Source organism: Sparassis crispa (assembly GCF_003851025.1).
Source record: "Sparassis crispa DNA, contig_000012F, whole genome shotgun sequence".
Lineage (NCBI taxonomy): Eukaryota > Fungi > Basidiomycota > Agaricomycetes > Polyporales > Sparassidaceae > Sparassis > Sparassis crispa.
The window spans coordinates 654,431-681,396 of record NW_020939759.1 but is presented as its reverse complement, the minus strand read 5'-3'; the positions used below and the strand labels follow the sequence as shown (position 1 = coordinate 681,396).

At 52.5% G+C, this 26,966-nt stretch overlaps 12 protein-coding genes across 12 annotated transcripts; 6 read left to right on the top strand and 6 right to left on the bottom strand.

Annotated features, from left to right (window-relative positions):
• Positions 1-614: 614 nt before the first annotated feature.
• SCP_1302310 (hypothetical protein) lies at positions 615-2,603 on the top strand (the record flags this gene model as incomplete). Its single annotated transcript, XM_027763528.1, has 6 exons — positions 615-1,061; positions 1,114-1,558; positions 1,615-1,787; positions 1,854-1,981; positions 2,041-2,159; positions 2,215-2,603. 6 exons carry the CDS (start codon positions 615-617, stop codon positions 2,601-2,603), a joined length of 1,701 nt encoding a protein of 566 aa, XP_027619329.1.
• A 471-nt stretch (positions 2,604-3,074) lies between these two features.
• SCP_1302300 (Ribonuclease H2 subunit A) lies at positions 3,075-4,297 on the bottom strand (the record flags this gene model as incomplete). Its single annotated transcript, XM_027763527.1, has 6 exons — positions 3,075-3,189; positions 3,246-3,369; positions 3,423-3,690; positions 3,744-3,864; positions 3,915-4,008; positions 4,060-4,297. The coding sequence occupies 6 exons, from the start codon at positions 4,295-4,297 to the stop codon at positions 3,075-3,077; spliced, it is 960 nt and encodes a 319-aa protein (XP_027619328.1).
• Positions 4,298-6,011: 1,714 nt separating this feature from the next.
• SCP_1302290 (Casein kinase II subunit beta-2) lies at positions 6,012-7,113 on the top strand (the record flags this gene model as incomplete). Its single annotated transcript, XM_027763526.1, has 5 exons — positions 6,012-6,067; positions 6,115-6,317; positions 6,371-6,480; positions 6,542-7,014; positions 7,074-7,113. The coding sequence occupies 5 exons, from the start codon at positions 6,012-6,014 to the stop codon at positions 7,111-7,113; spliced, it is 882 nt and encodes a 293-aa protein (XP_027619327.1).
• Positions 7,114-7,878: 765 nt separating this feature from the next.
• SCP_1302280 (hypothetical protein) lies at positions 7,879-9,802 on the bottom strand (the record flags this gene model as incomplete). Its single annotated transcript, XM_027763525.1, has 11 exons — positions 7,879-8,334; positions 8,384-8,513; positions 8,569-8,681; positions 8,731-8,784; positions 8,845-8,896; positions 8,954-9,186; positions 9,238-9,320; positions 9,374-9,491; positions 9,541-9,626; positions 9,686-9,740; positions 9,791-9,802. The coding sequence occupies 11 exons, from the start codon at positions 9,800-9,802 to the stop codon at positions 7,879-7,881; spliced, it is 1,392 nt and encodes a 463-aa protein (XP_027619326.1).
• Positions 9,803-10,269: 467 nt separating this feature from the next.
• SCP_1302270 (SART-1 protein) lies at positions 10,270-13,183 on the bottom strand (the record flags this gene model as incomplete). The annotated part of the gene is made up of 10 exons (XM_027763524.1): positions 10,270-10,651; positions 10,704-11,643; positions 11,695-11,920; positions 11,980-12,038; positions 12,088-12,196; positions 12,249-12,430; positions 12,486-12,587; positions 12,642-12,826; positions 12,934-12,957; positions 13,017-13,183. The coding sequence occupies 10 exons, from the start codon at positions 13,181-13,183 to the stop codon at positions 10,270-10,272; spliced, it is 2,376 nt and encodes a 791-aa protein (XP_027619325.1).
• A 221-nt stretch (positions 13,184-13,404) lies between these two features.
• On the top strand, positions 13,405-15,869 carry SCP_1302260 (Uridine kinase; the record flags this gene model as incomplete). The annotated part of the gene is made up of 17 exons (XM_027763523.1): positions 13,405-13,556; positions 13,616-13,668; positions 13,722-13,741; positions 13,790-13,855; positions 13,915-13,990; positions 14,047-14,075; positions 14,135-14,179; positions 14,247-14,292; positions 14,342-14,397; positions 14,455-14,549; positions 14,597-14,663; positions 14,719-14,919; positions 14,970-15,143; positions 15,201-15,229; positions 15,280-15,457; positions 15,518-15,788; positions 15,850-15,869. 17 exons carry the CDS (start codon positions 13,405-13,407, stop codon positions 15,867-15,869), a joined length of 1,578 nt encoding a protein of 525 aa, XP_027619324.1.
• Positions 15,870-16,387: 518 nt separating this feature from the next.
• On the top strand, positions 16,388-16,690 carry SCP_1302250 (hypothetical protein; the record flags this gene model as incomplete). Its single annotated transcript, XM_027763522.1, has 1 exon — positions 16,388-16,690. The coding sequence occupies one exon, from the start codon at positions 16,388-16,390 to the stop codon at positions 16,688-16,690; it is 303 nt and encodes a 100-aa protein (XP_027619323.1).
• Positions 16,691-17,518: 828 nt separating this feature from the next.
• SCP_1302240 (hypothetical protein) lies at positions 17,519-20,820 on the bottom strand (the record flags this gene model as incomplete). The annotated part of the gene is made up of 20 exons (XM_027763521.1): positions 17,519-17,559; positions 17,614-17,655; positions 17,712-17,777; positions 17,834-17,849; positions 17,911-18,003; positions 18,072-18,148; positions 18,199-18,310; positions 18,385-19,235; positions 19,298-19,319; positions 19,402-19,556; positions 19,628-19,693; positions 19,771-19,797; positions 19,853-19,898; positions 19,951-19,969; positions 20,028-20,035; positions 20,106-20,180; positions 20,235-20,266; positions 20,338-20,386; positions 20,451-20,485; positions 20,553-20,820. The coding sequence occupies 20 exons, from the start codon at positions 20,818-20,820 to the stop codon at positions 17,519-17,521; spliced, it is 2,100 nt and encodes a 699-aa protein (XP_027619322.1).
• Positions 20,821-21,252: 432 nt separating this feature from the next.
• SCP_1302230 (Cytochrome c oxidase subunit 4, mitochondrial) lies at positions 21,253-21,837 on the top strand (the record flags this gene model as incomplete). The annotated part of the gene is made up of 3 exons (XM_027763520.1): positions 21,253-21,549; positions 21,630-21,738; positions 21,791-21,837. The coding sequence occupies 3 exons, from the start codon at positions 21,253-21,255 to the stop codon at positions 21,835-21,837; spliced, it is 453 nt and encodes a 150-aa protein (XP_027619321.1).
• A 1,018-nt stretch (positions 21,838-22,855) lies between these two features.
• Positions 22,856-24,851, top strand: SCP_1302220 (hypothetical protein; the record flags this gene model as incomplete). Its single annotated transcript, XM_027763519.1, has 5 exons — positions 22,856-23,113; positions 23,183-23,445; positions 23,500-24,275; positions 24,335-24,458; positions 24,533-24,851. The coding sequence occupies 5 exons, from the start codon at positions 22,856-22,858 to the stop codon at positions 24,849-24,851; spliced, it is 1,740 nt and encodes a 579-aa protein (XP_027619320.1).
• Positions 24,852-25,187: 336 nt separating this feature from the next.
• Positions 25,188-26,627, bottom strand: SCP_1302210 (Survival factor 1; the record flags this gene model as incomplete). Its single annotated transcript, XM_027763518.1, has 4 exons — positions 25,188-25,301; positions 25,354-26,293; positions 26,350-26,553; positions 26,608-26,627. The coding sequence occupies 4 exons, from the start codon at positions 26,625-26,627 to the stop codon at positions 25,188-25,190; spliced, it is 1,278 nt and encodes a 425-aa protein (XP_027619319.1).
• Positions 26,628-26,675: 48 nt separating this feature from the next.
• Positions 26,676-26,957, bottom strand: SCP_1302200 (hypothetical protein; the record flags this gene model as incomplete). Its single annotated transcript, XM_027763517.1, has 1 exon — positions 26,676-26,957. One exon carries the CDS (start codon positions 26,955-26,957, stop codon positions 26,676-26,678), a length of 282 nt encoding a protein of 93 aa, XP_027619318.1.
• Positions 26,958-26,966: the final 9 nt, after the last annotated feature.

Here is a 26,966-nt window from a genome sequence, read left to right as displayed (position 1 = left end):
ACGCGCTGCCACAGAGACCCAAACAGTAGACAGGTGGCTTCGTACACAGACCCTCGGACAAGATGAGGAGATCAATTCTGAGACCGTTAATCAGACAATCCGAGAGCAGCATGCGTGCAACGGTTGGTGAGAATTATGTAAACATGGCCAGGAAATATTCAGCAAGGATGGACGTGGCGTCGGATGCGATTGAGATTGGAAGGTGAGTAGCTTGCTGCTCAGGATTGCCCTCATTTGGACTTACATGCCATAAATATAGTAACTCTCGAAACTCAGAAGCTCAAATGAAAGCTACGAATTATTTTGGGCGACAGTCTACTGTACTACTACGTGCTGTAACTAGCTTGCAAGCTACACAACTCGATACAAGCTCGGCATCCTTGCCTCTCGCGATCGAGTTGTACAAGTGCTAATCCGAACCCACAGTGGTAACGTTAACAGGACAATATCTCCCTTGGCTTGCCATTCTTTGCAGTATTCTCTGCCTTGGTACGCACTTCAAATTGCAGAACCTGCCCTGGCTACCAAATCGTCTCTACGCTGGGCTCTGTTTCGAGGTTGTTGTTCTGTGTTCGCCCTCCGATTCCTTTTCGTGCACTACTCCTCGTACCTAAATGCCCGCGAAGTACTCACACGTAAAGAAGCGACCAGCTGGACAATCTAAGAAAGCTGGAAGCAACCACAGCAATGGAAGTAACAACCACGCTCACCACCGGAATCCCAATCCCCACCTCGATCGGCACATTGATCTCAGCATTACACAGGCAGTGACAGCCGTGTCGCAACTCGAGCGCGCGATTGCCCGCATTCTGCTGATTCGTTTCGAGCAGGACATGGCGCGATTGTTCTCTACACACCTCCACTGTGTCGCGCTTCTGCATCTCCCCACGTTCGTAATGCGATGTGTCACCGTATGCGGACCTGGCTGGGTGGCCGCGAACGCGGACTGTGACGAGATTAAAGACTTCTTCCGTGCAGCGATTGGCATGGACCTGAGACAAGCCGGCGATCGGGTTGCTACGAAGAGCGTCCTTTGGTCGTATACTGCTTTGCGACATTTTGTACGTCTTTTATTCGGAGCGGGATAAAGGTTGGCATTTCAATATATCGCAGGCCATGTCTCACAATGTCTCCATCTGCCGGAAACGTGGTCTGCATTCGCTGCAACTGCTTCCGCATTACTCTGCCCTGAAAGCTCATCTCGACACTCTTGAGGCCATGCCAGCACCTGCATTCGCCAAGCCACCCCATCTAGGTTCACTGTCTGAGGGACTTCGCGCTCTGGAAGATGCGTGTGGAGCCAAATATACCAAAGACGCGGAATGGCGCACAAAGCTGCGCGTGGGGTACGAGCGCGTCTGCACCACTCTTTGGCGCGTTGCTGGCGAGTTTGACGTGCGCGGATACGGCCTTGTCCTACGCGAGAAATTGACGAACAAGTGGTGTGACTGCGGGTGTTCGACGGATCATCTTAGTGAAGTGTGTGAAAAGACAGTGCGTGAAGACGAGGAAGAGAGTGGAGTGCGGCCGGGAAAGGAAAGAGAATGGGACGGACGTGGTGCGCTTGTTTTGTCGCCGACTTTACGTCGCGCATTCCTCAAATGCTCTTCATAGGAAGCGGTGTGTATGGCTGGGAAACAGAAGAAGAAGAAGATATTTGGGAGATTGACTTCGACTTCATCGGCCTGGTATCGGAGGATAATGACGACGAGGGCCTCGATCCTGACATGACTATCAACGGGCTCATGGAATGGCGATATCTTAGGGCTGAACGCGAGAAAGAGCAGGTCGAGAACTCATTGTCTATGCATCAACTTTGTACTCACGCCGTTCATGATGCTCGGTATCTACAGGGAAACACGGCTTTCAAGAGGGGTCATTACGTGGAAGCCATAGAACATTACAAAGCAGCACATCGAATCGAGCCCGAGATGTCGCATTATCAGTTGAACCTCGCGGCTGCGCACCTGAAGCAACAAAAGTACGTGACCAGTACTCGCTCTGTTGCCTTCGTGCTAGCAGCTCATGCTACGACATCAGCTGCGTAGCTGCAGAACGCGCCTGTGATACTGCGCTCGGTCAGCATATGAGCCTGAAGGGGCATTGGCGCCGAGCACAAGCGCGAAAAGCCCAAGGTCGCACTGAGGATGCCATCAAGGGTATGCATGCTCGGGCACCATGAAATTAGCTTTTTAGACTCACGTCTACGTGTAGATCTACGGGCTGTGCTCAAAATCCAACCCACAAATGCTGAAGGGTTGGCAGAGTTGACAGTATTGTCACCGGCCGATGCGCCTGTCTCTTCCCCTTCATTTTCTTTGTCGAAATCCGCCTTTTCATCCACCGAGTCGTCTTCATCCCGTTCTCAACCTGCCGGATCGACCGCAGCTACGAATCTTTGCAAGCCGTTGCCCTTCCCGCGAACAGACGTAGATAATCGCAAGTTGAAGATCTTCACCCTTCCGTTGACAGTGGACATACCCATTGATTTCATTCCATTTCTCAATGCCAAGATGGCGCCTCTATCCTCTTCCAAACTGATTACAGAGTCATTCGTATATCCTAACTGGGAACGCTACGTTGTGCAGAGGGTATTGGACTAAATGTGAGCGTGCTTACCAGTCTGTATGGGCATCTTCATTTTATGCATACCTTCCGTCTGGAGCCTGTACTACTTTTGCATCGAGTGGTTCTAGGTACCGTCATATCGTGCTTCTTCGTGGAAGTGCATGTATTTGTCTTCTAGCACTCTATTTTCGTAAGTTATGGGCGCCGCCGCTGCAGATTTCTTTAGCATTTGTACTCTTTGGTAGACTTGAAGCAATCTTGAAGCATCTTAGATTGTGTCTTGAGCGTCTTGAATCACATCTGAAGTATATTGTTCCAAGACCAGCGGTCTTATTTAAAGAGAACGGACCTCATTACTTTGAGACGACCGTCTTGCGTCCTTATCCATCTTATTGTGTTGATTAAGACAAATGAGACCGAAATAAGACGGGTGGAGTTCTCCTGATTGAGTCACTGTTGGGATTTCGAAGGTGAATCTTCCGTACGCGTAGCTTGAGGTTGGGACATTATAACGCGCCAACGCTCTTGATACTGAGTTCCCTCGCGACGAAGCAGCGATCCTTGTCTCGCCCCGTCGCACTCTCAAAGGCTGTCACCAGCGATGCTTGGCCGTCGTCAGTCCTGCAACATGTGGGGAAGGTCAGTATGTTACATATTAATCGAGTGGAAGCACTGACCACTCAACAGTATGTGCATCCTTGTCCAGGACGACCTTGATAGTGGTCCAGGAGAAACGGACGAGCGAGGGAAAGCCGAACGTGCGATCAAGCGAGCTCTTGATCCATGCCTGCGTCTTGGGATCTAGAGGTCGCACAAATGACGGACATCCACCGATGATGGTCGCACAATCTTACCAGAGGGATACCCGCTTCCGAGCTCTTCGGCCCATCGCGATTCAGCTCCCTTCGTAGCGCCGTCTCCGTTCTGGCTTAATGGTTGAAGCTCCTCGAACACCCAACCTTCGATCCAAGCGTCGCGTGTCACTTTCGCCGCGACACTCGCCGCGCCGACGATCTTGAATTTTGAATCCGCCTTCGCGGTGACCGTGAAGTTGATGCCAGGGAACTGGGAGGTCAGATATGCTTCGTACTGCTTGGTCGGGCCGAGCGCATCCACAAACACCTAGAGTCAGTCAGGATACCATGGATAGGATGCTAGACTGCATCAAGACGCGCCTCCGATAGGTGGATGCCGCGTTGCAAGACTTCCCGGATGAGGAGGATGGTAGCTTGTTCAGACTGGCGGTTGAGGTTGGTTGGAGGGCGGCGGAGCATGCCACCAGAAATTGCTTGCGGACTAGCTCACGGACATTAGTCCCATCTCACTAGGACAAACAGTGTGCGCACCTCAGGACCCGGACTGACCAGCCGAGGTTCGATGCGTCCGAGCACAACGTTCCCAAGAGTGACAACCGTGTGCTCGCTGTCAGTGCCTTCGAGTCTATATGGTGAAGAGACATGAGATGGTAAAGCTGGGAGTATAACGGCGTACCCGCGAATCCAAGTCCATCCAGCTCATCCTGGTAGGAAGCAGGGCAGTATGCTACCCCATAGACGAGCGGACCCAAGACTGGTCCTCTTCCGGCTTCATCGACGCCCAGAATATAAGGTCCCGCAGCGGTTGGGGTTGGTGAGTGATAGGTGTACGAAGCCGTGAGCGGGGATGATGGGTCTGTGATGCACGGAATGCTAGTTAGGCCTGATGTTTGCTTGCCCGTGTTGCCAGACATGTTGGGCCAATACTTGCTTGATAGCGGCTTCAGCTTGAATTGTATGTCTGGGAGTGGGGAGGAGAAACTGCGGTAGCGACGCGTCGACGCGTCGACTTTTCCGCGTAACAAATTGGCTTCTAACTGGACTAAAGTACTGGATGACTTCCCGTAAAGGATTTAGCGGTTAGCAGGGCCTTCTAAAGCTAACTCTGGCTTCGAAATATTTAACTCCGACAATTTGTCATCCAAATTTCCCTAAATTGGAAATGTGCCACTAGACTTTCTCACTGACTCAGCACTCCGGGTGCTCAGCAGGATTGGAATGCATGGGGCACGCCGGGCACGGCTCATTCACATCAGAGAGTCAGAACTAGGTAGAAATGCAAGACTACAGCTGCTGATTCAATCATATGGAGGTACAGTCACTAATCATGAATCATGAACACTTGAGTCTGAGTGTGCACTCGGTGCACCGAGCCTTACAGAATGCAGAGAGAGCCCTGAGAGCACGAAGTTGCACCCCATCCATGTCAAGTGCAGGTTAATTGAGAACTTACAGTAGAGCACATGTATACTCTTCCCGCACCTCTGCACGACCGCCACTACTTCAAACCACGAACGCACTTCACGGAGTACAGAACGTGCGATCACTTACGAGTACATTCATGATTGCGAAAATGGGGCCAAGCCTCTTGAGGAATGCAAGTGCAGTGTATACAATTAAAAATGCTGTGAGAATGTGGAGGTGTGGTCTCAGGCTGCTCATAGGTGGTACTCACATGAGGTAACTAGTGCCAAGCCTTCGGTCAGGGTGAAGATATCTGGGGTTGAGCAACAGATTAGCATGACTATAGAGACAATGAGAAAATCCTCAGACACAACATTTGACAAAGGAAACATTACAGTTCGTGTCTGGATCTGTGTTGGTGCTCAGCATTTGCTGTCACTATTATACTTGCATTCCAGGATGATGACAGATGTACCAGATGGATAGGAAGGCAGTTACAGTGGCATTGAAACACACTAAGCACAGCGATGGAAGACGAGAAATGAATATGGCACTCACTCTGGTTCTGCCAACATGCTCCGCGTGGTCTCCCGGTCCCAATGTCAATAACTTACGTTTCTCCAGCTTCTGCGGGGCCGAAATTGTCTAGCTAAGCTGGCGCGCAAGAGATTTGTATAATAGCACCAACATATGTGTGATGAAGTCGGGGAGGACACGGGATACAGCGACGAAGGCAGGGTGCGCGCGCGTTTAGCGCGTTTAGCAAGCATTTAGCGCGGCTAAAGTTTAGAATCCACCTCAGAGTGGATACTAAATTTGGCCTCTAAACCAGTTCTAAATGCTCGCTTAAGTGATTTAGAGGTGTTCAGGGAGTTCTTTCTTAGTTCCAAAACCTTGTGCCGGTTCGGCAGCTTAGTCATAAATCATCTCCGACAAATGAAATATCTATTTCAGGAAGGTTGTCAGGGACTAAACGGACTGCCGAAGTCAGCCGAAGGGTTCTAAATGTTTAGAAACCGGCTGCTATCCGCTAAATCGCTTACGGGAAGTCATCCACTAACGTCCATAACAAACTTGAATATCAAGTGGTGGCTAAGGCTTGCGATCCGTTAGCTGCTTGATCCGATCCTTGAACTATAAACATCTTTCACCCGTCCGCCATCTGCCCAAAGTCAGTTCCCGACTCCTCAAGAAGACGTGCGACATGGCTAGACTGACTAGGATATGTTTCGCCGTATAGTGGAAGATATCTCAACCGGGTCAGATTCAGATTACTCCAAGTGAGTTCCACTCGCCTTTCGTTAAGTCCTTACTCACTATGCAGCAGTTCGGTACAGTGGTTTTCCCCATGTCCGCCACGCTGCATTGACCGCGTTTTGCAGTGGATATCATGGTTCTTGTCGTCCAAAGGCAACGAATACTTCTGCGAAGTGGAGGAGGATTACATTCTCGACCGATTCAACCTCACAGGCCTTAACACCGAGGTTCAACACTATTCCCAAGCACTGGATCTCATCACAGATAACCTCGGTTTGTTGTTGTTATCGGCAGATCGTTATGTTATGCGACTAACGTTTTCTTAGATGACGAGATTCAGGACGAGTTCAGAGGTACCCTCGACGTACAAGCGCGTCTCCTGTATGGAATGATTCATGCGAGGTGGATTGTGACAGCTCGTGGTCTAGCTAAGATGGTAAATGTCAATTCCTTCCCCGCTTTTCTGCTCTGTAACATGCTTGACCTGTCTACTTCAGCTCGACAAATACAAGAAGGCAGATTTCGGTCGTTGCCCGCGCGTGCTTTGCCAGTCACAACCACTGCTTCCAGTAGGACTGACTGACATTCCGTATGAGAAATCTGTAAAGCTGTACTGTGGCCGATGCGAAGATATCTACTCACCAAAGTCCTCGCGTCATGGTTCAATTGACGGGGCGTACTTTGGCACCTCCTTCCCCCATCTACTCTTCCTTGTCTATCCCAGTCTAATACCTCCGAAGAGTGGCCCCGTCGATTTCGCGCCAGCCATGCGTGCGGGGGGTGATGTTGAAGGGAACAGAAGAAGCAGGCGAATGCGCGAAGAGCAGGAGCCTCTTGTGGAGTGTGTAGGGGCAGATTTCAGCACGGCGAGTGCCGCTCTCAAGGCAGACCGTTATCGACCTAGGATTTTTGGATTTCAAGTAAACGAGATCGCGAAGTTGCAGAGATGGCAAGAAGCGGTGAGAGATAGGTGAGTCTCTCGCGCTGCTACTATGGTAATTGCGCGGTTGCTCAATTTTTCATGTGCAGACAGATTGCCCGACTTGAAGACTTGGAGGAAAACGTGTGATATCACTCACTGTACCCTTGATGTCTCTGTATAGAGGTCCTCGTCCTTCTATTGACCTTTTACCATCAATCTGCATACGTTACATCGCTCTCCGGTGGTCCCCTTTCCTCAGAATGCGAGAACTTCACGCGTCGCCCTCATGTGCCCAGAATGCAGGGCCAGGAAACCCCGACTGAATCGTTTCTCACCTGGTGCACGACATATCAATTAGAGCCTGCACTGGTGCACAAGTTTCGTGACTCGGCATCGCTGGAACAACGCAAAAGTACGCACAGCATACTACAAATATATCCATGCATTAGTCACAGTCATTATACCAGTGTAAGTATACAGTCTGACCCATCACACTACACGGGAGATGGAATTAGGATTGGTACAGTACATCACTGGGTCCACGAAAGAACGGAAAATGGAAGGCCGCAGATGAGCCACCAAGTGAAACTGTCACTGGTGGTCCAACAAGCAAGTCAAGGCTGAGAGCACACAAAGAAGCCATGACAGGAAGATTGCAAGCATGGTTGGGATGCTGGCTGCATGTCATTGAATGTGGCGCAGATGAGGTCCGAACGAGGAGGAAAGCCATCCTCTTCTTGCCCAGCTCATATTCGCACAGATCACCACCTGCACTCCTACTCCGAAGGTTTTCAGACAAGTTATGCAAAGTTGCAAAAACAATTCAAAGCATACCGACAGCAAACTACAGCATGAGTACAGAGCAAGATCATAAGGTATCTCAAAGAATCCTAAACAAAGTACAACATCGGGTTATAGCACCCGTGAAAGAACATCTATGCTGACCTGGATGGCAATTGTACCATCAACAGTGCTGGACATCATCTCATACCTCTCATGAGACTTTGCCTGCAAGCGCCCCCACTTCATCCACCAACTATCTGCTTCATCCTCACAGTCATAGCCGAATGTTGCACGGAGCTCATCCCATTCTGAGCTATCTTTGAGGTTGTCAAGCACAGGATTCCCAGACTTGTATTTTTCTCGCATGGCCTGATCACGAGCTTGTTGTGCTTCACCATCCTCCAGGAGTGAAAACAACACATTCCTCATGGCACCCACACGAAGATGTAGAATACGTGGTCTCCGGAGACCCTGGAATGCATGGAGGAAGCTTGCAATCTCATTCTTGCTTCTCAAATGTGAGAAGAGTTTGGCAAGTACAGCTGCATCTTCAATGCCCATAGCACCACGTTGAATAGAACCAGGCTTACTCCAAGTTAGTTCACAGCAACAGCAAGGACTAAAATTGGCTCACCGGAAAGGGATGTGCAGCCTGACCAATAACCACCAGCCTTCCATCCTTGTGCACCCAGCCCTCAGAATAGGTGTAATCCCTGATGGGTATGCGCACTGCAGGACCTGCATATTGTGCTATTTTTGCTAGCCTGTGTTCTTCTGTCAAGACTCTGCAGATAAGTAGCCATAAATATAGATCCACACCTAGGTTCACAGTCTATCATCAAGTTGCTAAGGTCACTAGATGGCAGATCTCCGTACTCTCCTTGAGTTGCATTATCATGTGAGTAATAATGTAATGAGAATTGTCCATGACCCTGTCAACAGGTCAGTCTCACAGGATTACCGTGAAGATACTAAGCATACTATAGGGTAACTGATAACAAATCGTTGACTTCCAAATGCAACAAACACAATGTGCTAGTGAGAAGCGCAAGTGTCAGTATTGGTACTTAGTCAAGAAAGCACTTATAACCATACATCATGGGCCTCATTGAAATCTTGAGATACATGCTCTGCAGAAACAGTTGCACTGAGATGGACCACATCAATTGGAAGGCACCAGGTACACAAATGGGAGAATACCCACGCATACATAGATATTCCAATAGGAACACCATGATCTCTTGTGCCCATGACTGCTTTGCGGCATGTTCCCCTGGGACCATCCGCGCCAATTATTACGTCGGCTGTCAAGACTTCACCAGAGGCTAACATGACTTCACTCTTTGTACCATCAACTTGTGCAACAATTGCACCATGACGGACAGTTGCACCTCCAGCAACTGCGGCATCATAAAGAACTCTGTGCAGCTTGTAATGCTGGCCCAAATATTACCTCATGTGCAAGAAGCAAACAACTGATGGACTCACCGGAAGGACCATGACGTCTCCGCGAGACTCCTTCAGCACATTGTCATCCCAGATCTGTGTACCAAGAAATTCCCCTGAGTCATCTGAAAAATTATAAACTACTGTCAGGATGTTATAGAATAGTAAGACAGCTTACATTTCGTGAGCAGCATTGTGTGCGAGAATAATCCGCATCCTGCAAGCCGGTCCTTCAAGCCCCAGTGAAACAAGACCTTTGACATGTTTGGTGGCATGTGGAATCCAGTCTCCCCTGTCTGATAGCGGGATTCATACGTTATCTAGAATAGGTTTCGATCCCCTTACATTTTTCATGCCATCTTCTCTTTCGAGCACCACGACGCGATGTCCCGCCCGGGTGAGCGCGATGGCACAAGCAAGCCCAGAGAGGCCTACGGGAGTTCGGAAGCATGACTTCTTGTAGACTTAGAAAAGAATGGACGCCGCTCACCCCCTCCGACAATGAGAAAGTCTATTGCCAGATGCGCTCTGGCAGTAGATATTTGCTGAGAATTGTTCGTAAATCTCTCAAAGATTCCACTAAAAGTTGAATCACCTCTTCGCTCATCCGAAACAAACGTCGAACCGCGTCCGTTGCACAAGAGTGTTTGTACCAGAACACCAGGTTAGGACAAGTCTCAGCAGGTACGCCTTGTACAGCCTGCTGTATCTGTAACTAATAGAAAGGCGACTAGCAGCAAGCGGTTCCGCGGAGTGACTAGTCTTTATAGTGAAGCTGAGTTGCAGTTTCAGTCCGCGCTCACGCAGCGCCTGAGATATATTCGGCACTGCGGATTTGACGCGGGTCTACGGTCGGACGTAGTACAGTTGACTCGCAGAAATCAGAAATTCGTGATAATACAGCTCTCGAGCACGTCAAACTCACTTCTCGTTCGAATTTAGACGTATACCATACAAATGCTGTAGCCTTACTGTGCGATAGCTGTCAATAATGATATTCACTATGACCATCTTCTACCGATATCGCAACTACAAAGTCCGGTACAGTACACACCAACAGGGAAGCATCCAAGATCACCGCTTCTTCGGCGGTGGCGAGCCCTGTGCCTCTCCGGTAGCCTTCCGCTTCATCCCCAACCCAATCACGACCTTCGTCCGATCAGCAGAGGCCGGTGTGCCCTCCTTAGACGAGCCCACGTCTACAGCCGCTGAGATTCGTGAGAATCCCGGGCGTGGGGCGGGCGAACCGTTGCTCGTGGTGGCAGCACCAGAGAGAATGGCGGGCGACATTGGCGCAGGGCTGCCGTTCTGCGTGGGTGCGGGGAGCGTGATGAAGCCCGTCGAGTCGACCTGCGGCGCAGCGGCCTTCTCCGCGTTCTTCTTCTTGTGCTTTTTCTCCGTCTTGCCCTTGGAGAGGGGCTGCGCATCGAAGAATTCTGCCGCTTGGGGAACGGCGCTGTGAAGAGTCGTATGAGCTGTGGAGCACAAACGACGGACGGAACACGTACCCTCTGTTTCCGACGGAGAGAACGAAGTGTGCCTGGCCAGCTCTCTCCTGGCGGATCTGGAACGCCTGATTCATGCTCAAAGGAGTATCACCACTCGCCATCGCCTCCTTCTTCTTCTCCTCTGCAATCTTCTTCAGCCTCTTCTCCGTCTTCGCCCTGCCGGACCCCTTCCCATGAAATTTATGAGACAGCGCTTTCCAGGCCTCCTTCGGAGTCAGTTCCCGACCAAACTCATCGTAATACACAATGTTGACGTCGGGCTTGTAGTTTTTGAACGCCTCGAGGTTAGCTCGCGCTTCCTGTTGTTCGCGGACGCGATTCTCGTACTCGCGGGTCGCTTGGTCCTTGTTACCTCCGCGTAACCGCGCACGCTCCAGCTCTCGCTGGGCGACCTGCTGGCGGTGATCAGCCAACCATAGATCCCTCTGCAATTGAACCTTCTCCCGCTCGCTCTGATCAGCATTGGGAGCTGCGAGGATTCCCTGGTTTCGCAGGATATTCAGAGTGGCTGCCATACCCGCGCTGAAGGTCTGTTCAGATGAAGTGCCCACAGACACGTCTTCCGCCTTCCCAGTCTCCAGCTCTCTTGCCTCTGTCTCCTTGATTGCGTTCTCGATGGCGATCAGCATGGCCTCGTCCTCCTCTGCCTCTTCCTTCACGACGACTTCCCCTGCTTCCAGCTCTTCGACGGCCTCATCACCCTCCGCCATCTTCACGTCCTCCGACGGTATACGCGGCTTTGGGAGATCGCTCGGCGCACGGGTCTCGGCGGGTGCTTCCTGCTTCACCCTTCCCACTGTAGGATCGAAAGTGATCGCGCGAACGAACTCCGACGTATCATCGAAGGTGAGACCAGAATCGCCATCGGCGTCCTCGTCGTCTTCTATCCTGATGACCTCGGCACCGTTGGCTGTTTCTGACATATCACGTTCTTCAGCAACTAGGAAAGTGGTTAGTGTCAAAGTTGTAAGAAGACAACGCGAGCACTCACTCCTCCGTGCTACTTCCTCCGGCGACAACTTCTTCGTTTTCTGCAGCTTCGCCCGCCGGGAACGTGCAAGTGCTGCTTGAAGCTCGTCATCATCTACGAAATTGGTGTCCAGATTACGCGGTCGAGGGACAATCTGCTTCTCGTCTACCTGCATGTGGTCGTCACCATTGACAGGACCAATGTCGGATTCCTCTACCACCCTGCGTGAAGGCCGCTTCTTCTTCGTCTAAATATCATAGATTGGACGTCAAGGAGCGGAAATCAGAAGGACACCAAATGACTCGCCTTCAGTTTCTTGAAGCCAACGTCACCTTCCTTCAGGTAGTCCACAGACTCAATATTCTCTGTGCAACAGTTAAAGCATATAATAATAATAAGATGGGTCATACTTACTAGCATAGTCTATTGACAACAATGACTTCTTGACAGCAGCAGCAGCGACTCCTTCCCGTTTTGTTCGTCTTACTTCACTTGTGGTTGACGAGCCACCCAAACGGAAGTCCTGCCAAAATCACGTCAGCACAGCGGACACGACCAGACAACCGCATGCATACCGTCTCTTTGGGGCCCTCTAGAAATTCGTCATATTTGGACAGGACAATGCGGTTCATCCCCTCATTACCCGGAGTGAACTCTTCATCGTCATAACCGGTATAATCTCGCTTCTTAATCTTAAGCTCCTGGTTCTTCTTCGTTCGCTCATCCTCCGCGAGCTCGACATTTTGCAGCTCATCCTCTATTGTCACTCATGTCAACTTCAGTCAATAAGAACATAGACGACGCCGACAAACCTTCATTATCCAATATGCGGCTGTCTTTCAGGGTGAGTATGCGAGCTTCGCCTTCGTCCATGGCTTCGAAGTCATGGCTGACCTTCAAGCCGGCGAGATCCCCTGTGAGCGCGCATGTCAGTACACATATGAGTGAGAAAACAGCAACGCACGCACTTTCGGTATACTCTTCCTGGAAGGCTCTGTCCATACTCTCGAGCTCCTCTTGGCGCTTCTTGGCAAGCTCCTTCTCCCTCTTCTTGCTCTTCTTGATCCATTTCAGGGTATCGTCTACATCGCCATCGGCATCACCAAGCGTTGTACCCTTGAGCTTCGCATTCAGTTCGCGCCGGTTTCTCACTCTAAAGAGATGGTCCAATGAGCATCGAAGCCCACAATGGCATTGGGCCTAACTGCCCAAAGAATGGTAGAAGCGACTGCATGGGGTACGCGAAAAGGCGAGACTTACTTTGCTATGCGCTCCTGAATCTTTCTGAGGAGGCCACCAATACCATCAGCTGCTGACCTGATGGAATAGAAATTGACACATACTTTGTTTCCCGCTCCTGAAGCTCTTTCTCTCGTTGCTTCGCATAATTATCTTCCGCCTGCTTCTCCTTGTCGTCTGCTGGTGCATTATCGTCGGTCAGTGGTTTCAGACCAAGAGATATACGAATCTCGTTGGTCTCCTGCAAACTAATACTCTCTTCCATAGACATGGTGGTCAGGCAGTAGTCGGAAGGGTATATACGACAGATGTGTAAGACTCGTAAGTAGAGCGGGAGGTCGGTGTCGCGCTGTGGTAGCTGATGTACATAAGCAATGTGACTATCGTGACGGTGACAGCTCCCGGGCCGGACGATGAGGTATGAGACGTGCCAGCCTACGGAACCCCTGCGAACGGAACCCCTGCGAGCGATCCGTCCCATTAATCGTCGCGATGAGCGCGGAGATTTCGAATGGGCCCCCACCAGAGCTTCGACAAGGAAGCCCAAGACCGCCCTTATTGAGGACCACCACCACCGGTGCTCTCATACCACTCCTCCAGGCCAAGAAGAACACTGTCCTGAAGTCACACGGTAGACCCCCATGGTAGATTTTGCATCCTCACTTTTCCTGTATGAGATTGAGTATTGTATCTTGAAACCAAGGTACGGTGAAGACGGTACTCGGATATGCGATGCGTTCGTCATCGGTATAGCTGGTGAGTCGGGCAGAGGGACGTCGCTGTGATGTAATTTCATACATAGGCTTTAGGTGGGTCGGCCAGCGGCAAGGTGCGCGACATTGCGATATTTGTTGGCTATATCATAAGGGAGGACCAGACCCATGTTGCCCGCCGCATCGTCCAATCGCTCGGGTCTATTCCAACTGTTATTATTCTGTCCCAAGTGAGTCGGGCATTTGCATGTGCCTGTCCAGTGTTTATTGTTGAACCGGAAATCCTCAGGACAGCTTTTACAGGCGCCATACCCCAGAAGAATTAGCGCTTGCTCATGCCAGCCTATTTGACTTCGACCATCCAGGTACAATTTCCATCAGGTATTGCTGTATGAACGGCCACCCATGTCTCTTTCTACAGATGCTATAGACATGCCGCTATTTGCCTCCGTATGTCGTCACACTCTTAGTTCGTTTCACGTTATACAAGGTGTAGTTGAACTATTGAGGTGTTTCGTCTCCGGCGTCCGCTCTTCCATTGGAATTCTGCTCTAGTGTTTGGCGGACTTGAAGGCCTGCAGACAGAGCAATATACCCATATACTCCTTCACGGAACACCAGCGTGTGGATGAGACCAAGTATCTCTATGGCGCTGCCATCATTATAGGTCAGTCTGATCGTGTCAAACTCAGTTTGTTATCTGTATCTCTGTGCAGCTGAAGGAATTATGGCACTACATGATCCGGCACTTAGAGCTCTATACGATTTGAAGGTAGGCACAGCCTTGTCAGTCTTGTTACACAATTCCTTGAATCCTGTCATGATGCAGATATTTGTTCAATGCGATTCAGACCTCATGCTCGCTCGCCGGATCAGACGGGACGTGAAGGAACGCGGCAGAAGCGTAGAAGGCATCCTAGACCAGTGGGTGGAACTCTTCATCGTGTGGCTCGTTCTGAACGCGGATTCAGGTATCTACGATATGTCAAGCCCTCGTACGACAACTTTGTGCTTCCCACCTCAAGATATGCCAATATCGTGCTGAGCTTATCCATGCTGTTCTTCCGGCATTAGCTTATATACCTTGCGATAGATAGTGCCCGGATCGGACAATGCAGTTGCCATTGAGCTCATTTCTACACATGTCCGAAAACAGCTCGATGAACGCGCAACTCAGCTGCGACAACACCTAGCCATCGGTGGGCCTCGTGACCTTCCCCTACGCAGTGCAACGTCAGATCCTGGTAAGGAGTGCTTGGACGTGAACCTTCTCCCGCAGACACGTCAATTGAAGGTAACGGCTCATATAAGTATTTGAGACCGGTGCTGATATATTTGCCACAGGGTATCTTCACTATCTTGCGGGATGTTGCCACCAGCCGAGGCGACTTCATTTTCTTCGCTGATCGATTGTCCACGACTTTGTGCGAGCGAGCGACTGAGCTTCTGCCATATAAAGGCAAGACCGTGACTACTCCCCTTGAAGTGCCTTCGCATGGAAAGGAGCTGGACGCTACAGTACGTCGAATCTCATTTGCACGCCGTGCTATGTAATCCAACCAATGTCGATGGCAGTACATTTGCGGAGTGTCCATTCTACGGTCGTAAGTACGCTGCTGAAAACTGCGTTCGCAAGCTCAATCCATGCTTGTAGAGGTGGTCCCTTGGAACGCGGGCTGCGTAGAGTCATCAACGACATTCCTATGGGTTCTCTACTGATCCAATCAGAGGCAGTTTCAGGCGAACCGCTTCTCCTCCACTTACTGCTACCTGTGTGCATTCGTGACAGAAGCCTTGCTGTAGACACCTGGGTATTCCTGTTGGATGCTCAGGTACGTGCTCATTGTGCCCTACGCCGTATTTAGGCGTATACCATCCCTTTTTCATGCCAGATCGGGACGGGTGCAGCCGCCTTCATGGCTATCCGCATATTGCTAGATCACGGTGTCCGCCAGGATCACATCATTTTTGTGACCTTCTTGGTCGCGCGATGTGGCGGCATATACGGCCTGCAACACGCGTTCCCTCATGTCAGGATTGTATGTGGTGCCGTTGATGATGGCTTGCGTGAAATGTGGTTGGAAGCTTTGGATGACGGAGACGACCATCACGATACGGAGGGGCGGAAGGTGTGGGTCGTCGAACCGGGTATGGGACACATAGGTGAGCGAGCCCCTAAGTTTTAGCATGAGTGCTGTATATGGAAGTTCAAATTTTCTTCCAGGTGATCGTTACTACCTGTAAACACGCAATTCTCACACAGTTACTAAATGGAAGACTTCGTTAACACTTGCTACAGCACGCGGATTATCTCACACACCCACGGTGAGATTGCTCTTTATCTAAATTACCATGGTACGCTTGTTGCAGCCTATAGACGATGTCCAGCGCCGGTATCGGTAATTCCCTGCCAGAGGGTCGAGTCCAACTCTAGGCTAATCCGGCGGTCCTCAATCAATATTTGTCGAAGGAGATACACACTTTCAGCAACGTTCCAGTCGAGGACAGCACGAATGGCTGAAGTGCTCGATTACCTAAATAGACGTTGACAGAGGGAGGTGGAAATAACCGGCCATCTGGTTAGCATACACCAACCCAACATCTTCCCGTCCTCTGGTCAGGTTTGAATATTCACCAGTCTAGCTGCAGATATCCCATTTGAGGTGAACATCCTCGCCGCAGTGATCCACAGCCACAGTCCAGTTGCAAGCCTCTTGCCATGAGAGAAACAGCAGTCCCGCATCTTGAATAATATCTTGAATATGTTCAAGGACATTCTACAGCCCAACAATCAGCAGGCGGACGCAACCGTTGAGTCTTTATCATCCGGTGCGTCACTTCCTCTACCATTGATGGGATATTTGTACCATCACTTCGTGCACAGCATGCTTTGCAGTGACTCTATTTTGAGGTTTAAAGAGCATACAGGGGAGTTGGAAGAACAGCCAAGACCACCAATTTATGTCAATGGCGACAGCAGCCTCCAGGACGTGGAAGAGGCGGTGTTGCAAATGCAAGAAGATACGAAGGACTTGAAGCTGGAGCGTGAGCCGGCGACGTCGTGACTATAGGAAGATCTCAGAAGGGAGAGGCTTGAACGTGAGGTGGTAGAGAAAGCTCTTGCGGAAAGAATTCAGGAGGTGCAATGTGTGCGTACTGGTACCGTATGCTAGTGCTGCCGCTAAGCTGATGATACAATCATGCACGTTAGACCACTACACTCCTCGGGCTTGTGCCCATTCAATTGCGCTAGAGGAGGCTCAGGAAACGCTCGCCCACGTGTCCGGATTTAAGGACGCGGACACCGCTCAATCAGAGGCGAGAAGATGGAACTGTCGCCGGAAACGATTTTGCACCAATACTCACCAAACAGTGAGCAGCTGGCCCGAAGTTTCGCTGCGCGTATTGCAAGCTAAGAAAACATTCGGACAGTTGTGCCCATGCAGGACGGCTGCATAGATTGCCTCGAGAGCCTAGATAAATTTTGCTGAGGGATAAACCTAGGCCAAGTGCTCGAGCAGATGGACAGATACTGCACCTCTTCAATCGAATCCACGAGATCGTGCGACGCCTAAGCTCTGGGCGTCATGAGGATTCCCTGACCCCTGCAAAAGCCAGGCAATCACTCTTAGCTGCCTGCGAGGATCCAGCCTTGCACTGTTCACATTCCATACTTATCCATCGATAACGTCTACAGATATACAAATCTATATATGCTACAAATTTCAGCGAGGGTTCCAGTAAGTCATTATCTACGATAGGATGCTGGGTGCGGATGCGTATAGTGTGATGTCCGTTTGGATGTGCAGTTGGTATAATGCGTTGTTTGCTAGGATATAGAAAATAATGAGTGATTGTTCCTTGTCCCGCGATGAGAAATCCTAGGGACAGTTCTAGCCGGAGCAGACTGCAAGCGTGCTGGAGAAGTTGGAACCTGGATACCAACGACGGGTGAGTGAATTCTGCAGACATACACTTTGCGACTGACCTGGATAGAACCAGAAGGTGACTGCGATGATCACATAGAGGCCTTGAACGTCACATGAGAGTTCGATTCGGCCGATTGGGAACCGTCGAGCGACTTACAAACAAGAATGACGCCTTCAAGCCAGTTGGACTTGCCGTCGGCAACGACGTAGCCCATGATGTGGACTGCAGTACGACGTTGAGATGATGCTTAGTCCTCGTACACATCAAGAAGAACATACCTGAAATATACAGCACCTGACAATGTGTTATGAGTGAGCAAACGTCGGGCTGAGTGCGTGGTACGAGCTCTACTGACCACGGACTCGAAAGGATCAAATAGCATAGCGAGCGGCTTATCAAGGACCCAACCCAACAGGACCATCGACGGTATGACGAAGAGCGCCGTTTGCTGAATGAAGATGACGATCGGGTGATACAGGAGTCAGATCAGTCCTGAGAAGCAAAGCGCGAACTCACGATGGTCGAGCCTATGGCAACGCTGATACTTAAACTGAGCTGATCCCGCACGGACACGTTAATCGCTGTGATACATTCTGCAGCGGACAGTTAAAGCTTTGCGCTTGGAGGTGAAGGAGAGACGTACCGGGCACAGAGCTCACTGTCGGGAGCAAGATTAAACCTACCCATTCCTTGCTGATGTACGGAGAAAGGCTGTCCATAGAATCGACCAGCCACTCCGAGTTAACAGCAACAAGCTAAGAAGGTTAATCCCATCGTGAATGGAGTCAGCACGCCGGGCACGCGAATTTCAACCGATTGTAGCACTGACCACTGTGACGACGGTGAGCAAAGCGAGCGTCATCATCCAGCTCATCTCGGGCTCTTCGTGCGGGGTGGCCACTTGTGAATGAAGGGCCGATTCGTTCTCCTGCGTTCCGGCGCATCCACGACTTTCCGTGTGTGCCTCCAACGCCTCACTGCCATCCAGTCCTACGTATCGCATCTTGCCATGTGCAGGAGGGTGCGCACCGCTCGGAGACCGAAGGAGATCATTCCTCAAGGAAGTATTCCGTTCGCCATCACTCCCGCTGCTCCCGGAAGTAGATCGTCCTTGTCCGTCATACAAAGAATCAGAGGATGAGTCCTCCCGCAAGTGTTCGTCGTCATAGTCGCCGTGCGAATGCCGTTCGGGAACGAGGCGGACCGTAGAATTCTGCTGCGGTGCCCGCATCCCGAACTCGTTCACGCACAGAGTCACTTGAGATGCAGACCCTAAGGGAGAGAGAAGATACGCAGAGCGACCACGCATATTATCCGTCCCGGGCGCAACGTTGTACCTGTAAGGTGAGCGGCCGCAGGAGGGGTCGCTGTGGAGCGAGTCGCTGTAAGAGGTCTCGGGGACTTCCAGCAGAGTGCTGGGCTTCTCCGAATGGTCTATGACAGAGATGGCGAAAGACTGCTTCGAGTGAGTGGTTTGCGCGGTTTGCACCGTTTGCATGGACCGAATGGAACTCGTTTGCGAGTGGCGGCGTTTGTGGGTGGAGTTGCCGCTTTTCCGGCGAACGCGTTGGGTGACGGAACGGACAGAGACGGCGACAGGAAGCTTATCACTCGCCTTAGTGCTGTCCTGAAATAGATGCGTGTGTGACCAGAGCTGGAAGACGAGATACGAGACGTATACTGTAAGGCGTTCACAGCACATGTTCAATTTCAGTCCCTTCGGGAGCATGGTTAGAACTTACTGAACAGGAGAACGATTCCCACCTGTGATTATCAACACCGTTAGCATATCGCGTAGATAGATTGACCGATTCCCAAGGAAAGCAAAAAGAAGCTTCGTACGTACACCATGGCTCATTCTCAATAGATCTTGTTTCTGCTCGGCAAGACTTGTCTCCACCCCACCTGCTATGGTGTATGTGAGGGCAAAATGGAACGCAGCCGGGAGACAAACCGCCCCGACGCTGATACCCAGCAAAGAGGAATGTATCTGAGTGGCAGCTAGAGTGGACATGAAGAACGTACGGAAATAATCAGCGAGGTATACTGCTTGTAGAGAAGGAGAAACACACTGGAGTCGAAGTCTTGCGAAGAAAATCGTGTCCCACCCGCAAAAAAACACATGCCAAGGATAAGGACTAAGATCCCGAATTCAAAATTGCAATTGCCGACTAAGGCTCAGGATAAAGAAAGCACCGAAAAGGGAGGGACTCACGCATTTTGCTCAACATAGATCCAATGACTAAACGCTCTATGATGAGTCCTAAATGATTCAACAAGTTGATGAAGACACTGACGAGAAGACTGGACTATGCGCAGCTCGCATTTGCGCAACGCAATAATCTATATGGGCGTTCTGAGCTTCATCAGTTCCATGCGGCGAGTGAGGTCTCACCGCTACGACCAACTCCACGCTGCGTAACCATGAGTGCATAAGTTGACAAATCAGGCAGGAAAATGGGCAAAGCGTACACGTTACTCTGCCAACAATAATTGGGTGAGAATTCCGCGTCAGCGCATTCGGAGTTCACAATTGGAAGGGATGCGCACCATGCTAGCGTTAAGCAGTCCGGTCTTGGAGCCTCCTATGCGCCGTGCGAGTACACCGGTGGCAAGGTCATGCATCTAGAACATCACCGTCAGCTGTCTTCGAGGGGCAGTTCACAGTGGCCCACGAACTTTGACGAGAGGGATCATTGCAAGGATGCAAGCTACGTAGAACCAGCCGAAGATAAATCAGTTACAAATGCGGCGAAAAAACCAGCCTATTCCAAATTCGCACAGGTAAAAATCAACGTGTCAGAATTGGTCGTTGCAAGCTTCAATATCCACTGGACCAAAGAGCGAGAGATATCAGCGGGGTGCACCTTGCACGACAGCTGGTAGTCTACACACCGAGGTTGGTATCAACAGTACAAGGACGTTCAACCCTAGAGACGAGGTGCGATAAAACACGTGAGTCCTGATTCAATGGAATGCAGTGTCCATGTATCTTACACGAGTCGAATAAGACCAGCTGCCAACCGTGCCAGATGCTCAACTCTTTCTGCTTACCGCCGCCGCCCTCCGGCTTGTCTTCGGTTGGCATACCGAGGTGGTTCATCTCCGAATCCTCCGATGGTTCTTTCCGCCACGGCCAAGAGAACAGTCTCTGGCTGAACGTCCGCTTCTCGCGCCTGGCAGCCCTGCGGTGGGGAACGAGTTCGGTAGTCGAACAATACGAAGCAGTGGAGTGCGAAGAGAGCTGGGAGGGTGCACGAGTCATGACTGGAAGTGGTATCGCACCGAGGGTGTCTGGATACCTCCGCTCTGGAGAGGACGTTGGATATACATGATTAGTACGGTATAGAGGGTCTGTGGTTGAAGATTTCGATAGCATAGTCTGTTCCGTTGCGGGTGGAAATATTGGATCGTCAGAGAAGCCACCAGTGGCCCGTCCTCGCGTGCTGCTGCACGGAATGTGAGCTGAAGAGTGTGGAAAGGAACGGCGGAGAGTTGGGCGAGGAATGTGCAGAACAAGCCGTGCAACTACTAGAACACGCGGAGTCGCTTCCACTCACGAGAGTTGCCAAATCGGGGAGACTCACCGAGAAGCGAGTCTGGAGCAGTCACACTCGCCAGGTCACGCACGTCACGCATTGCAGCACCGCACGCGCCCGTCCTTGCTGCCAACCCGTTCGACTCGCGCAAGAAAATCATGTTCCACGCCGCCGTCCGCCCAGTGGCTTTCGCAGCTCGCGCTGCAGCCCGACCTTCCCTGGCCGTCCGTGCCATCGCCACCTCTGCTGCTCGTCGCTCCGAGCACGCCTCCACCCCCCAGATCTTCGGTCCTGGCGCGAAGCCCGGCGAGGTCCCCACTGACGAGAACCAGTCGACCGGTGTCGAGCGTCTGCAGGTGCTCGGTAACGTCGAGGGCGTCGACGCCTTCGACTACGCCCCCCTCGACTCCAGCCGGATTGGCACGCTTGCCGATCCCGTCAAGGTCTACTCCTTGGTACGCCCCCCCAAATCACGCGTTGATTTCCTTATTTTTGAATATTCACTACTCCCCCACGTTTCCTCCATTGAACGTAGACTCCCAGCCGTCTGATTGGGTGCACCGGCAGCCCCGCGGACTCTCATGAGCTGCTGTGGATGAACCTGAAGAAGGAGAAGAACAGGCGCTGCCCCGAATGTGGTTCCGGTGAGCCCGCCACGGTCGTCCTGTATCCTCACCTGCTGACACGGTCGCGCAGCTTACACGCTTGACTACCACGGTGACGAATCCCTGCACACCCATTAACGCAGTTGTCGCTGTTATTGTGCTGTAAAATGACAGACAAATCATTGCATTCTTTGCTTCATGTGCTAGCGTCGTCGTGTGTCTCGCTGGTATCGACGTATCGTTTGATGCCGCAGCGTCGGGGCTGTGGTTTGGCCTCGAAGTAGCCTCGAAGTCTCTGGTTCTGCGCCCAGACACGATTTGAGTCCGATTTTCTCCGTAATAGGCGAGCAGCGATCAAAAGTAAGTACCGAGCTATCCCGCAACGATGACGGCGCAGTAGATAGATGTATGCAAATGTCTTCGCAGCAGGGCATTGGCAGGGCAACTGAAAAGGTGCGCAGCGTAGAGATACCCGCGAGCTGCGCGAAATGCATAAGTTCCGCGTGCTCACCTTAGCCGTTACGGTAATTGTAACGGCTGGGATCAGTACAAGTAAACAACCCCCTCGCCTTTTACTAGGGGATTCCGTGTTCTGACCCGCTGCAAGCCGTATACGCAATTTTTCAGCAGTTAGCTTTGTCTGGGAGCATTTCATCTTTTTCCAAATCTCGTTGTGTTCGCAGAATAATCGGCGAACCTGGTCGGCATGTGGTAGTGAGAGATTTGTCGTGTGCTTTGCAAGACAATCTGCGAGCGTACGATATAAGTCGCGGACTGTTCCTATGTCAAGTTGTCCTATTTCTACGTCACCCTCCATGTAAAGTGTATCTATCCGCTCCCGTGCTCCAAGCTCGGGATATGATGAATGCCTCGTGGTGATATTACAAGTATTCCGAAAGCGCAGCTGGCCCGACGTACGTATCAGAGTCGCTTGTGTGCTCTTCTCTCGCTGATGAACGTTGGTCCTGTGCGGCCGTCGCAGCAGAGAAGAGGACGATAAGGACGAGGATTGGCCCCAGGGATTGTCCGGCAGAAGGGGCCGGGCGGTACCGCAGCTCTCGGGAGTCATCAAAACACGTACGCGGAGACGCCGAACGCTGCTGTGCTCCGAGTCGGAATATATCACTTCTGTCTCTCTGCGCGAGAGCAATGTGCTATGTTGCGGCCACTGACACGCACCGCACCCTCTCTCCTCCGCCGTTCCCAGCCACATTCTCTTCTCCGTCGCTTTCCAGCTCTTCTGCCACCGCCATGCGCCGCACGAAGGTCCCTCCACGCCCTCCTGCCGGGTAGCACCCCCCGCAAGATATCCACCCCCGTTGCGCTCAACCTTCCCCTGAACGCGCGCACTTTCCACGCAACACGCAGGAACGAGTCTCTCCCAATAATCCCCCTGCTCGCGGGCATTTTTAAAGTAGGTTCTCTCACTTGCCTATCACACCAAGGAGGCTGAGAGCACAGTGCATTTTTATACTATTTGCAGACCTCAGCCGCACTTCAGGTCGCCGGTACCATATCCCGCGTCGTGCTCACCTTCATACCCGTCGTATTTCTCAAGAAGATGAAGTTCCACAGGGTCCTCTACCACCTCGAGAAGGTCGGCTCCGAAAACCAGGATAAGAAGGACGAAGTCGTGCGCAGAATCCGACACAGTACCACCCTCCTCAAGATTCTGATACTAACCCCCATCCTGCTCTTCTGGGTCACCATCATGGCCAGCTTGGAACGAACACCCCTGACAGGGCGGTGAGCACCCCGATCCGCCCTGGTGCCGATTCAACTCACAATCGCGCCCTGCAGGTGGAGGCTGATCTTGTTGTCACCCGAAGAGGAGGACGACATCGCCATGCAGCTCGCAGGCCCAGGATGGTACCGGGCCGTCGGCGACATCCTCTCGCAAAATGGCCAGCCAAGGCCCTTGCCAGCGTCAGATTGGCGCCTCTCCTGGGTGCGGAACACGCTGCGCCAGCTCGAGGCCGTCATACCAGTCCTCCTGCATGAGGAGGAGGCCGTCCCGGACTGGATGGAGTGCGGCCCCGACGACATCCCCCTGCCCCCGCCTGCGGAGTACCCCTTGCGCCCACGCCCTCGTGGGTCCGAGTATTTCCGCTTGGTAGCAGAGCTGTCGTGCTCGCGCGCCGTGTCCCCTGCGCCGCACGCGATCTCGGGCCCGCCGTACTCGCTAATCGTCGTAGACGAGCCCGAGTCCTCGAACGCGTTCTCGTACGGCTTCGGGCCTGACGGGGCGGGCGGCGTCGTGGTGTTCTCCGGGTTCCTCGACGACGTCCTGTCGCGGAACCCGCCGGCCGCCCCTGCTGCAGTGCTGCCGCAGGAGAGGTCGTGGTGGGCGGCGCTGTTCGGGAGCCTCTTTGCGCTGAACTCGCCGCCGCCCGTGCACCCGGTCCCGACGGAGGAGCAGACGTCCGAGCTCGCGATCTTGCTTGCGCACGAGCTCGCGCACCTGATCCTCGCGCACCACATCGAGACGCTCTCGTCGGGCTCGATCATCGTGCCCGGCGTGATGTCCATCGTGACGGACATCGTCCGCACGCTGCTGTTCCCCGTCACCATGCTCTGTGCGTCCCGATTCATAGCTGCGCACTCGTGTCGACGAACTTACGTATGTGTTCTACAGTCGGGCCCTTCATCAACGATGCCATGGCGGGCCTCGGCAAGCTCGGGTCGGGGGAATTCACCAAGGTTTCCGAGTACTGCACCAGCCAGCATCAGGAGATCGAGGCGGACATCGTCTCCGCAAGGTCAGAATCTCCCATTGAAACTTTGAGACAAAAACCTAGTCAAATTTCCGCGCGATGCTGAAATCTACCGCCAGATTACTCGCCCACGCCGGCTTCGACCCGCGGCACGCCGTGCGGTTCTGGGAGGACCGGCAGGAGACGCCAAAGAACGCGGAGTGCTCCCCCGCGATGGCGGAGCGGTGGTACATGCCGGACGACCCGGTCGACCCGGTGATCCCGCGGCACTGGCGGGGCGCGACGCACCCCATACATACAGTGCGCGTGCAGCGCCTGAAACAAGAGCTTGCGCGGTGGGAGAAGGCGCGCGAGAAGGCACGGGCGGCGCGACGAACGACGCACCCGCAACCGCCATCGCAACCGCAGGATGAGGAGGGACAAGGTCAGCTAATATAGTCTTAGAACGGGTCGCTAGTTCGAATTCTTTTCTCGTTTATTCTGGTCCTATTTGATTTGTATCATATATCTGTTGCCCGTGCGGTCGGGCTTGTATTGAATATTCGCTGTGATATTTGCCGTCTTCACTGCACTCGTCGCGTACGGTCAGGCGTTGCACGAACGGATTGCGAAATTATTCTGTCCAGGATTAATCAGAAGCTGCGTTTATAGTGGATGGCGCTGTATGGCGCAGATGAGTGTGGGTGTTGGGATATCCAGAATATAGCTGAGTGTCTGCCTCGAGTTCAACTTACAACTGCTTCGACGCGTATGTATGAAGGGAAGAAGGGAGGGCTAAGATATAAACGTAGCTTCGGTGTAAACACTTCCCGGTATCTGCAATACTCCAGAAGAGCCAGGAATGAGGCCTTCGGGCACGGCGACACTTAACGTGACTGAGTTGAGCCACTAAAATTCCTGTCAGCAACCATGCACGCGAAGAAATAAATAAACGACTGGCCTGGTAAATGTACGGCTTCGTGCCGGCGACGTAGTTGACCACCGTCTTGATCACCTTTGGGATCTCCGCGAGGACGTCCACCTTCTCGATCAGCCCTTTATACGCGTCCGGTTGGCCGACGTCAAATTGCAACGTCGCGTCCAGCGCGCCCTGGGCGTCGGGTACGATCGACGGCGCTGCCCACCGGAAGACGAACTCCGTTGGGGCAGCGTATCCAGTATCGGGGTCGATAGCGGTCTTGGAGTGGACTGCGCGCGACATCACATCCGCCTGGTCGGGCAGCGCCTGGTCCGGCCACTTCGTCTCCGCGGTGACCGCCGCGAGCTTGCCGCCGAGCACGAGCGAACCAATGTTCACAGAGACGAAACCGGAGCCCGCGCCCTTGCCCCCGTACGAGTCGATCGTGGTGAACTCCATCTGAATGGCAGACGCGCCGCCGAACGCGTCGCTCTGGAAGTGCGCGAAGTTCCAGCGCGCGGCGACGAGGTTCGGGCGCATGCCCTGGATCGCGTGCACGAACATGCCGGGGCCCTTAACGCTGGTCGCCTGGCCGTGGTGGATGATCATGCCCGACACGGAGTCGCGTGGCCAGAAGCGGTGCACGACGTAGCCCTCCGGGTTCGCGGTATCTGTGCCGAAGTAGGAGAACCCGCCCTTGGGGCCCTTCCCGACCTTCCACCCAGGCGCGGAGGCGGGGCGCGCGATGTCGACGGAGATCTGGAGGTCGTCGGAGAGGTTGGCGCGGATCACGTACGTCTCTGGCGTGTCGGTGCCCGGGGCGGACTTGTGAGTGATGGTGAACTCGTCGGCCTTGCTGGAGCGCTTGTCTAGGCCAGGGGGTGGGGTAACGAAGTTGGATACATTTATAGATCGCCATGTCGACTCTTTTGTATTCGGATTGTAGATCTTGCAGGTGAACTGGATGGTCGGAAACCAAACGCTGAGATTCACACGATCTAAATCCATGAATACACAGCAGGCGCTCGCGAGACTCACCCCACGGCCGAGTGGATCACTTGGCACATGAACGACGTGCCGTCCTCGAGGAAATTGTACCAGGTCTGCGTCTCTACTGCGAAGCCTCCTGCGCAGGTCCACTCCGTGTCCTGTGGTTCTAATTCGCCAAAAAGGTCGTCACCCTGGAACTCAGAGGAGACAGGATGGAAATTGGGCGCATCGGGGGCAACTGGAGGGGACGTCCTGGAAAACGAACATGAGAGAGCGACAGCTCGAGAGGGGTAAATTAGGACTTACGAGAAGATGGCGGAGAACATGGTGGAGTGGAGAAGCCCTTGCAGGGACTGCTGTTACTCGAGCTTCTGTCACTGCAGAACGGACACGGCATGGATCCTGACGTAATGCTGCTTGATCCCAAATGAGGAAACTGTATGTCTGCGCGCTTGCCACCGGCGACGCGGCGACGCCTGCAGCTTTGCGATGGTAACGCGGCACCTCATGATCATGACTGGCAGACGGTGTTCGCACACCAATTCGTCGTCTTTCTCCTCCTCGTCTCTCTCGCGAATCTCACCGAGCTTCCCAGATACTCGGTTAGTTTGCGTTTTGGTTCGCCATTTCACCTGCATCGTCTTCTCCAGCTCCATCGTTATCTG